The 11,881-nt window shown below is 36.2% G+C and overlaps 1 protein-coding gene across 1 annotated transcript; it reads right to left on the bottom strand.

Annotated features, from left to right (window-relative positions):
• Positions 1-4,891: 4,891 nt before the first annotated feature.
• LOC114075358 lies at positions 4,892-5,314 on the bottom strand. The gene has a single exon (XM_027913823.1). The coding sequence runs from the start codon at positions 5,312-5,314 to the stop codon at positions 4,892-4,894; it is 423 nt and encodes a 140-aa protein (XP_027769624.1).
• Positions 5,315-11,881: the final 6,567 nt, after the last annotated feature.

Here is an 11,881-nt window from a genome sequence, read left to right as displayed (position 1 = left end):
TGAGTTGGCCGATGATACCTACTCAGTACTCGTGTTTTGTACTGACCCCTACTTGTAATTGTTTTTCTTTGTTATTTGTGGAGTGCAGCAAACGTGCCATCGTCTTCAACTCAACCGCAACTCTAGCCAGTCTTCATCAAGCCAGATTTCAGGGTGAGCTATTGCTTCTAGCTTGGACTGGATCTTCCTCTTCATGTCTTGATGCCTTGAAATTCCGGCATGGACTAGCTTTTTACTTATTTTAGCTTCTTAGATACTCTTTGATTAGTAATTTGAGGATAGATGTTCTTGTGGTGATGACTTCCAGATTTTGGGAATAATAAGTATTGAGTTTTTAGAAGTTATTTAATCGATTTTCATTAATGAGTTTTAAGTCTTCCGCATTTTATTATGTTATTTATGGTTGAACTGTTGGGTTTAGATTGGTTGGTTCGCTCACACAGTAGGATAAGTGTGGGTGCCACACGCGACCCGTTTTGGGTCGTGACAATTAACTATGTTGTTCAGTTCTTTCTCTTGTGTTCCGAGTCACCTTCTCTGTAGCTTTTAAATGCCCATATGTTAGCCATATCTCGTAGTATTCATTCACACTCTGGCCAATCCAAATGCTGGTTGTGTTTCTCTTATTTTTCAGTTGTTATTGTCATGTTCATAACTCGTCATAATCTAGTTTTGGCTTGACCCATATGCTCATTAATAGCTTATTCTTATATGTGTCTAGTCCTTTACGTGCTAGAATCGTTTTGGCTTCAAAAATGAGACTTGAAACATGATTGTCTTTTCTTAAATCTAATCTCGTTGTTTCACTCGTTAAACATGACTTCCTTAAATTATTTCTTTTCTAGTTTGCATTAAACTAGTCAGATAGCCTAATCATGCTAAATACATGCGTATTTGTTCATCTTGGTGCTTTTGATTGTGAAAAGTGTGATCAGTTCTCCAAGTTTATTTTGTTTAGTTTGATAATTTGTTGCCTCTGTCTTGTCTTTGCGTTGAGTTCCTATTTTCCCTAGCATTTTGAGTTCTCTTTATCTCTTGGTGAGTAGCTATTTTCCTAAAATTGTTCAAGTTTTCAAAAGCTCAAATACAACTTGCACATAGCTTATCCGTACTATTATTTTGAGTGCTAAATTTTCTTTTATTTCATGCTAATATTTTGTGTATCTTTCCAACTAAGACATGAGTTGTTACTTTTCTTTGCATGATTTATTTGGTTTTGATTTAGATTTGCTAGTTCCAGCAGTGTGGTTGGGTATTGATCCATACTTTTCCTTTCTTTTGTTTGTATGATCTCACTCCTTCCGAGTCCATGGAAGACTTCTCTCTTGCATTCTAGAGTTGAGCCATAGAGGCTTGAATTTTCTTTGAGTCAGACAGGCCATTGGAGTAGGCCTAGGAAGGACAGAAAGACGGGTGTTCGGAAGTAAAATGCGGGCTGAAAATTGAAACAAAAGTCTCCAAAACATCCAAAAAAGGACTGTAAACATATAGTGTACAAAAGTATACATCTGTATACACTAATGTATAGGACAAGTTGCCAAAATACAGGTGTTCGGAAGCTGAAGTGGGCTGTATATATTTAGTACATTGTCCAATACACATGAAAAGGGGCCAAAATATGCACTGTATAATCAGTATACACTTGGTGTATACACAACTTTTCAATGGCAGAAATAGGGTTGAAGCCCAATTTGGTTGCATCAGGCCCAAAAAGGGGCCCAAATCCTCTCTGTCTTTCTCTGTTAAATTATTTGATTATGATTATTTATGATAAAATTGTATATAATGGTATAATAATAAATCAAATAAATTGCTATGACCACCCTTTGATTTAATTGTGCACCGTAGCAAACTGTTTGTCAGTCAACTCTTTTCCCCAATTGCTATAACCACCCTTTGATTTAATTGTGCCCTGTAGCAAGCTATTTGTCAGTCACCTAAAATTATTTGCTATGACCACTCTCGTTTTATACAATTTTCTTTAATTGTATATGTATAGCGAATTGTACATAGATATGTTTGCTATGGAGTGCAATTATTAAAACTTTGCAATAGCATAAAAATATGAATTTTATCTTTGCTGTATGTGAAAGTTGACCATTATTTATTGTTTGATACTTTATTAACGCTAACTTTGGAATTATTAAATAACTTAATTAAATTCCCAAAAGATGAACTACATTCTTTATGTTGGTTAATTTTAATCTAATTCACTTTTATAAACTCTTACATTTTTATTCAATAGATTTAACCAAAACCTTTTATTTATTTTTTGATTAATTTTAAATTGTTTTCATGCTCAAGTCAATCAATATAGTTTAGATTATTATTTTACAAATGAGTCAACTAAATTCTAATATATTTTAGTTTTGTTAAAATTCTAGTTACTTGCATTTCAATTAAAATGTTTCAACTAAGTACCAATTTTCTAAAAAAATTAAAAAATAAATAAATTGATATTTTAAATATTTTCTCAAGCTAATTAAATATTTTAAATTGATATTATTTTGTTTATGTTAAATCATTTTTTCTAAAAAATAGTAAAAGAAAATAGTATTTAACCTAAGTAATAGGATAACACGTGTTAGAGGGCGCTTCAAATGCCTTAAAAACCTTATTGAACCATAAATAAGTCACACTTACCCATTTTCTATAATTTTACAAAGACTTAATTTGTTAGTCTTTTTAAATTAAGTTTTCTTAATTTATTTATAAAATAAAATGGCGACTCTTTTCTATGTATTTTTCTAAAAAATGTTTTATACTTAGAAGCATTTCAAAAATTGATTTTTCTAAGGATAGGAAAATTACGACATAACTCAAGGTGTGTACAAAACATGAGGAACAATTTTGATACCTGATATTGTTGAGATAGACATTGTACCTATGCCTTTGACTTCTGCCCCCTCACCATTTCCCACTTGTACTTAAGATTTGCAGGTACGATCAAGGAATTTGAACATTTCAGCATCATTGCACGAGTGATGTGTGCATCAACTATCAAAAAGCCATGAATAAGAGGATTCATTGATGGAAAAGTATGAAACTGCAAATAGTTGCTCCTCATGTATTTCTACAACTTCTGCTACATGTGTTTCCAAATCACCATAGGCTTTTTCTCTTTATTTGAAGACCTTTGATATGTTCCCCCTCTGTTTACAGTTGTCGAAAATAGCACTGACTCTCTACAAATAGTACTTCTCCAGATGTGTAGTTCTTTTACAGTGTTTGCACGGAGGGAACTTTTGCTTCACATTTCCATTATTTCATCCATCATTCTTGCCTTTAATTTTATGGTTGAATTGTTTCTTTTCTTTACCAAATATTTTCTTTTGTACAGAGAAAGCTCCTTCAGTGAACTTGACTCGTCTCATAGTCCTCATTTGCTCTTATATCTGAAGAGCACTCATTAGTTCACCTAGAGAAAGTTTGCCCAGGTCCTTGGATTCTTCAAGAGAGGAAATCTTAGATTCAAGCCTCTAAGTAAGTGTCACAAAAAATTTCTTCAGAATTTGTTTTCCTGTAAATTCTTCACCAAGAATTCGAATATTATTAACAATCAAAGAAATTCGATCAACATACTTACTGATTGTTTCATCCTCCTGAATATTGAAGGACTCAAACTCTCTTTTCAGGTTCAACACTTGCATTTGTCCATTCTATTGCTTCCTTGATATTCTTCTTCAACCTATTCCAAACCTCGTTAGCTTATTTGCAAGCCATGATTTTGTAAAAGATAGAATCTGCCAGAACATTCGGCATAAGTGACATGACTTTTAGATTTATTTGTTCTCTCTTTATTGTTAGATTTGATTTGAGCCAAGTTAGGATTTTCTGGTAAAGAGAAAAAATGTTTATCTTCCGTCACAGTTTCACAAAGTTCATAGGCTTCCAGAATATCTTGCATCTTCACATATCGGATTTTGTATTTTCACCGTTGAAAGTTAATGGTGGATTTAAAGGTAGGTTGTTGGATGCCATTTGTATTATAGGTTAAAACATTCTTGTCCTATAAGATCAAATAGAGGCTCTGATGACACTGTTAAAAGAGTAACTTTCAAGAATTTGATTTGAAAGAAAAAAAATTAGAGTTCGCTTGTGAAATTCCAGTTGTGTATTAATTTGCATAAGATATGAATTTATACAAGGAAAAACGTAACCATTTCCTATCTAGTAGCCACTTACAATGTGGATCTTAAAACTAAATAAGAACATGTGCCACTAACAACTATAAAAGGGGCCATTAACTACCATAAAAGATGCCACTAGTTCAAAAAGTTGAGCAACTAAAGTTGACACTAGAAAATAGGAAACACTAAACCAAAATCAGTTAAAAACAGTAAAAATAATGAGCTGAAAAAAACGTCAATTGTCTATCACTCCACTCATATTGTTATCCACTGCGTCCTTGGTGCTGACACATGGTCCTTGCACCTGCACATTTGGTCCTATTGAATAGAGTCCAAGTTTATTTACTCTCTAGGTTTTGGTTTTTTGTTTTTTCCATCAGTGGTATCAGAGCCAAGTTTGTGAGTGAAATACCGAAAGAAATTGCACCTAACTTGGCAGCATTGGAAGGATCATTCCATGAACTTTCCAACAATATTTGGAATTACACCTAACTCTTACTGAGCTAGGATTTGAATATCATTTGATGTTGACCAAAACTGAACTTTAACTTACTACCAATTTTCCAGATTTCCTTTTACTTTCCAACAATTTTTATGTTCAAGTTCTTAACTTCTTTATAGTTATTTAAAGTTGCGAGATGTTACAGTATCTCTCCCTTGAGAATATTCTTCCTCGAATGAGACTACTATTACTAGGCTAAGAGTTGTAACATCTAGTTCAACAACAAGCAAATGCAGCAAACAACATGCTTATTCATAATTTAAAGAGTACTAAGAATAGAATTAGTACCTTGATCCGCATTTTCTCTGGATTCAAAGAGATGGAGAAATCTCTTCTTAATATCCTCCTCGGCTTCCCAAGTAGCTTCCCTAATAAATTGGTTCCTCCAAAGAACTTTGACTGAAGCTACTTCTTTAGTCCTCAGTTTGCAAACTTGGCAATCTAAAATCTGATTCGGAATATCTTCATGAGATAGACTATACTTGATCCTAATATTCTCAGTTGATGTGATCAATGATGAATCGCCCATGCACTTTTTCAACATAGAGACGTGAAACACCGGATAAACTACTGCTAACTCTTGAGGTATATCTAACTCATAAGATATATTACCAATCCTCTTTGCTATGCAATAAGGTCCAATATATCTGGGACTAACCTTTTCCTTCTTACCAAACTTCATGACCCCCTTTATGGGTGAAACCTTCAAATACACCTAACCATCTGCCTTTAACTCTAACGGCTTTCTCTTAACATTCTTGTAGGATTTTTGCGACTCTAAACCGTTTTCAACCTCTCTTGAATAACCTTCTCCATAGCTTAGTGAAATAAATATTGTGCTATCAACCTTGCTTCACTAACCTCAAACCATAAAAAAAATAGAAGATCTGCATCTTCTCCAATAAAGAGCTTCATATGGAGCCATCTAATGCTAGAACGATAATTGTTTTTGTAGTCACACTCAATGAGGTGATCATCCCAATTCCCTTTGAATTCAATAACACAATTCCTCAACATATCTTATAATGTTTGAACAGTACGCGCTACTTGTCCGTCAGTCTGAGAATGAAAGGCAATACTTAAGTTCACCTTTTAACCCAAACCTTTCTTAAAACATTTCCTCTACTTGAAGTAATGGAGACCGGAACTCCATGAAGTCTTACCACCTCTTGAATGTACATCTTAGCATAATCCTCTGTCAAAATTGGAAGTTATTACTTGAAATAGTGGGCTGACTTTGTCATTTTATTGACAATCACCAAAACAGAATCATGATGCTTGCGAAATCTGGGTAAACTTGTGATGAAATCTATATTAATCATCTCCCACTTCTATTCGTAAAGTTCTATATTCTGAGACTACCACGCCTTTGGTGCTCTACTTTAACTTGTTGGTTATTCGGGCACTTGACAACAAATTAAGCAATGCCCCTCTTCATACCATTCCACCAATATACTTCTCTCAAATCGTTTTACATCTTTATGGAACCTGGATGAATGGAGTATCTTAAGTTATGAGTTTCCTCCATGATACATTCTTGGGTTCCATCCATGATTGGTAGCAAAATCTAACTTGATACTTCACACACCATTTTCCCCTTATTCAAAAGGTAACACTCTTTTATTTTGAACATTTGCCTTCAAGTCAAGCAAAATGGGATCTTGGTCTTGCTTTTCCACTCTATCATTGGCTCATTTGGAAGCTGAAACTCAACAACTCGAGTTCTACAATTAACTGAGGCATAAAAGGAATGAAACTAGTCCCTACCAAGAATGACATCAAAGTCTACCATGTCTAATTCAATTAAATCAACCATGGTACTATTGTGATTGACGGAAACAGGACAATCACAATAGCCTTTCTCTTCAAGAATGGACTCACCAACATCTGGTGTTACAAAAGATAAACTCGCTCTTGGGTCTAGCAAAGCATAAACAGTAATTTCAAAGACTTGAATCATACCAGTGATAATATCTAGATAACTCTCATGCTCTTGGTGATTGGTGAGAGCATACAAGAGGTTTGTTCCTCCTCAAGTTTCGGAAGTAACTCCTGTAGGTGCAAAACTCATGTAGACTGGGCTCTATTGTCCCCACTACCATTTCCCTGCTTATTCTTTGGACACTCTCTCATGAAATACCAGGTTTTACCACACATGAAACAACAACTGGAACCCCCACGGAAAACACAAGGGTGGTTTCTACCACACTTGGCGCAGACATGAGGTATTCTACCTCCTTGCACCACACTACCTTGTGAAGGCACGTTTAACTCTGGAACTGTGACGATAGTACTCAACCTTGTTCTTAGGTGCAGGTGAACTAGAAAATGATGGAGCAGAACCCTTCTGTTTCTATTAGAAAGATGACTGGTTGGCAATATTCTTTTGTTGTCTGCAATCATTCCTTGTATTGGATCTCTTCTTCTTAAACTCCTCTCAATCTTTTAGCTACTCTTTCTTACCTTCTACACATAGAACATCAACCGTGAAATGTCCAAATCTCGAATAAGCATTGTTGTCCAACCCTTTTTGCATGATAGACGGCCTAACCCAATAGCAAATAACTCATTCGACTCCTCATGTTCTTAATCATCTCCAAGAAAAATGAGATAGTTGGGTGAATTTCAACCCATACTCATGCATATTCCTTCTTAAACGTGAGGAACTCACGGACCTTGGCCTCTTTTAGCTCTCGAAGAGAGAAATGCCCCAAGAAGGCCTCCTTAAAAAAACCCTTTTTCCACTGATCAAACAAAGTTCTAGCAACAATATTGAGTTGATAATAAGCTAAATAAACTCTCTCAGCATCAGCAACAATCATCACCTCGAAAACCTTCTTTAGTTTCTCAATGAAGCTCTTTGGGTCATAAGTTGTGCTCGAACTAGTGAAATTTGGGGGATTCATCCTCAAGAATTCAGAATCCTCATGAACCTTAAGTTGTCTAATGGCATAGGCTATTACTTTCCCATGTTTCATAAGCAAACACCCTAAACCAACTCGGGATGCATCACAATATACAATGAAGCCCTTGGTACCCTCCGGTAAATTCAACACCAGAGCAGAATTAAGCCAATCTTTCATGATTTGGAAGCTTCTCTCACATCTTCTGACCACTCAAATTTCTTATTCTTTTGGGTCAAAGTAGTCAAGGGAGATGAAATAGACGCAAAACCATCCACAAACCTCCGATAATAACCTGCTAGACCCAAGAAACTCCTAATGTCGGTTGGAGTCAATGGTCTCAGCAATTTTTCACCGCCTCAATTTTCCTTGGATCAACCTCAACTCCCTCACTAGAGATGATATGACCAAGAAATGCCACCGACCTCAACCAAAACTCACATTTTCTATACTTGGAAAATAATTAGTTCTCCTTATGCACTTGTAACACCACCCTCAAATGGTCCATGTGATCACCCTTTTTTTTCGAATACACCAAGATATCATCAATGAAGACAATGACAAACTAATCTATGAAACCTCAAAACACCCTATTCATAAGATCCATAAATTTCTCCAGGGCATTAGTGAGACCAACGGTCATTACTAAGAACTTATAGTGACCATATCTAGTCCAAAATGTTGTTTATTGTATATCCTCACCTCTAACCCTAAGTTGGTGATACCACGATCTCAAGCCAATCTTAGAAAAGTAGCTTTCCCCTTTGAGTTGATCAAACATCTCGTCAATCCGAGGGAGAGGATACATGTTCTTAATAGTGACTTTATTGAGTTAGCGATAATTGACGCACATTTTACAGGACCATCGTTCTTCTTCACAAATAAAATCGGAACACCCCATATAGAAATACTAGGTCTAATGAAACCTTTGTCTAGTAGATCTTTTAGTTGAACCTTTAACTCTTTCAATTCGGTCGGAGCCATCCGATAAGGAGGAATTAAAATGGGTTTTGTATAAGGAAACAAGTCGATACCAAAATCAATTTCCCGTTCAGGAGGAATACTGGGAAGATCATTAGGAAAGACCTCCAGAAATTCCCGTATTACGGGGACCGACTCAATGGGAGGAGTTTTGGAGTCTAAATCTTGGACTTTTACTATATGGTATAAAAACCCTTTAGAGATCATTTTTCATGCTTTTAAACAAGATATGATACAACATCTAGGAATTGAATTTGCCCCCTTCCACTCTAAAATGGGCTCATTTGGAAAGTTAAACTTCACCACCCTTGTTCTACAATCTATAGAGGCAGAGCAAGCATTCAACCAATCCATAACCAATAAGACATCAATATCAAACATATCAAGTTCTACTAGTTCAACATAAGTAATTCTATTGGGCAAAATTATAGGACAATTTCTATATACCCTTTCTGCAACCACCGACTCACCTACCGGGGTAGACACCATAAAAGGTTCATTCAAGATATCGGGCAAAATGTCAAATCTTATAGCTACTAGAGCAGTAACATATGACAAGGTAGCCCCAGGATCAAGTAAAGCATATACATCAATTGAAAATACTTTCAACATACCGGTCACCACATCAGGGAAGTCTCTTGCTCACCCCTAGAGTGGAGAGCATAAAAGTGATTCTTCTTCGGAGCATCATTAGAACCACTTGGTTGACCACTCTTCTTGTCTTGCCCCTTCACATTTGGGCAATATCGAACCTTATGTCCACTCTTGCCACAACTAAAAAAATTGCCCGTTCCTACTAAGCATTCACCTAAATGACCTTATCCACACTTTGCACAAGTAGGCTTCTTGTTTGGTGAACTAGTATCCCTTCCCTTCTTAGGTTTAGGGTTAGAAACCTTATCTTCACGAGCCTTAGGGAACGTGGAAGGAACTTGATTAGAAAACCTCTTTTTGAACCTAGGCTTGTCTTAGTTATCAAGCCTACCCTTTGAAAAACCACTATCAAAAGATCTTGCCCTCTTGGCATCTCTCTCTTTCTCATAGACCTTGCCTCTTCTACTTGTTGAGCATGAACCATGAGACGAGAAATGTTCATATTGTCGTGTATCATATCCAAATGATATTGTTCTTGAAAGTCATCTGACATTCCTGTCACAAAGTGGATCATTTCATCCCTAGGATTGCAAACCAAAGAAGGAGCATATTTTGATAATTTAGTGAATTCCAAGGAGTATTTCAACCACACTCATACCTCCTTGACGAATGTTGATTAAATCCACCACTTTAGCTTCCCACTTCTCCTTAGGAAAGAATCTATCAATAAAAGCCTTTTTGAACACCTCCCAAGTCACCGGTCCACCTCTCAAAGGCCTATTGTCCCTCCTTTGGACATACCATGCTTGGGCCACATCCTTGAGTTGGTAAGTGGCTAACTCAGCCTTATCACTAGTAGTCACAAAGCATAGAGGATCTTGTAGATTTCATCAATGAACTCTTGACGGTCTTTTTCAACATTGGACCCATAGAAAGTAGGGGGATTCATCCTAGTGAAATCCCTCAAACAGGAGGCCATGATACCAATTTATTGGTTGGCTCGGGGTACAACCTCCCGATTAGCTTGGGTTGCCATGGATTGAGCTTGAATTGTGACGGCTTGTGCTTGAGTAGTAATGGCTTGGGCAATGTGGAGAAGAGCAAACCTTATGTCACCATCCTTCAAAGGAGGAGGATTGACCGAATCTTGGTCATTATTAACATCTTCTTCAAGAGAAGGGACTTAATTGCCTTAGGGAGGAACTCTCGCATTGGCAATCTATTCATCAAGTCCTCGTGTCGCTTATTCGAGTATTCATTGCCTATAATCACAATAAATGGATTAAATGCTAAAAGCACGTAGAGTCAAAACTCTAGAGGCACGATATTTGACTTACAAGAAAGTGAGAGTTTCCTAAGCATCACATAGGTTCCTATCCATAAGTGTGGCGCGCTTGAAAAATGTCATCCCCTTCTTGTTGAGCTCCTTTTTATTGACAAACTAGATTAGGCATAGCCTTACGGCATCCTAATTGCTTCTCTGAATTCGGCATTAGAAACTTCTCCACGAGTTGTACTTTAGATTCATTACATACCCCTTGATCTTGTGGTTCAACATTTCTCCTCACTGGACGACCTTTGACTGCACTTCATGGAGGAATGGTTATCTTAAAACACACGCAAGAACGAATTAGAGAGAAACTTTTTAGAGATCACACTCTAACACACAAAAGGAATGGGAAATGAGTAAAGAAATTCCTAAATGTTGTTTCCTCCTAATTATAGATATGGCTCACATCATACTATATCTAGGACTCTACACACATGGCTTCATAGACTCCCTTGGACTCTTGAACTCTTTGCTCTAATACAAAGTTGTTCATGCCAGGAGCCTACACCCCCGGATGTGGCTAGCACTCGTAGACCGTTGTTTTTCCTAAGCGAACCCCTATCCTTGATTACATACTCAACGGAAGACTTAAAGATAAGATATATAACTCAAAGATATAAAATTACTTAGCCTAAATGGAAACTTAAGTCTTTAAACAATATTTGAAAAAATAATGTAAAGACAACTAAACTACTAAATGTCCATGAAGACTCTAAAAACAGTTGAGATTGATGTTGGAACATGCCCCACAACATCCTAATAAAGAAATAAATACTTAAAGCAATAAAAGGAGTCCTCCTGAATCCAAGGAGGCTCACCAACTGACTCTTGAGTACTCAACTAGATCAACGGTGCACTGGATGCCGATCCTCTTTACCTGCGTCTGCATCATAATATAATATAATAAAACTTCAATTAGTACATTGAATGTACAAGTGTGTAAGTTTTAATGCTCAACAACATAAGCTAGAAAAAGTCTAAAAGAACTGAAGAACTTACCTGGCTCAACTCCACATAACTGACTCATTTCAATATAAAGCAATTTTAAAGCAAGATTAATATAAAGAAAGGTTCTTTAAAACATGTTGTAAACTATTTTTGTGTGGAAAGACACAATAATTCTGAGATGTATGTAAAGTACAACGAACTGATGTATATATAATATAATAACTTATGTGGGAGTTTCTCTGTCACGCCACGAGCTACACCTGACACGCGGACACGGGACCTAGTACCACAAGTGATCCCAAGCTAACCCTACTAACATGATAATGAGCGTACTAAAGAAAAATGCGGAAGTTAAATCATAATTTAAAATGAAAAGATGGGGAATACCCATATTCTATAAGTGAGATATTTGAAATACTGACAATTTTAATACAAGGAATTTATTAACTCAATACTAAGTTAAAACTAACTACGTCTGAAAATAGCTTCTAAA

This window comes from Solanum pennellii, chromosome 12, assembly GCF_001406875.1.
Source record: "Solanum pennellii chromosome 12, SPENNV200".
Taxonomy (NCBI): domain Eukaryota; kingdom Viridiplantae; phylum Streptophyta; class Magnoliopsida; order Solanales; family Solanaceae; genus Solanum; species Solanum pennellii.
The sequence above is the reverse complement of the archived record's forward strand: the minus strand, read 5'-3'. Positions and strand labels throughout refer to the sequence as shown.

Coding starts and splice junctions, on each gene's coding strand:
- LOC114075358 (XM_027913823.1), bottom strand. CDS start 5,314: ATGAAGTTTGGTAAGAAGGAAAAGGTTAGTCCCAGATATATTGGACCT.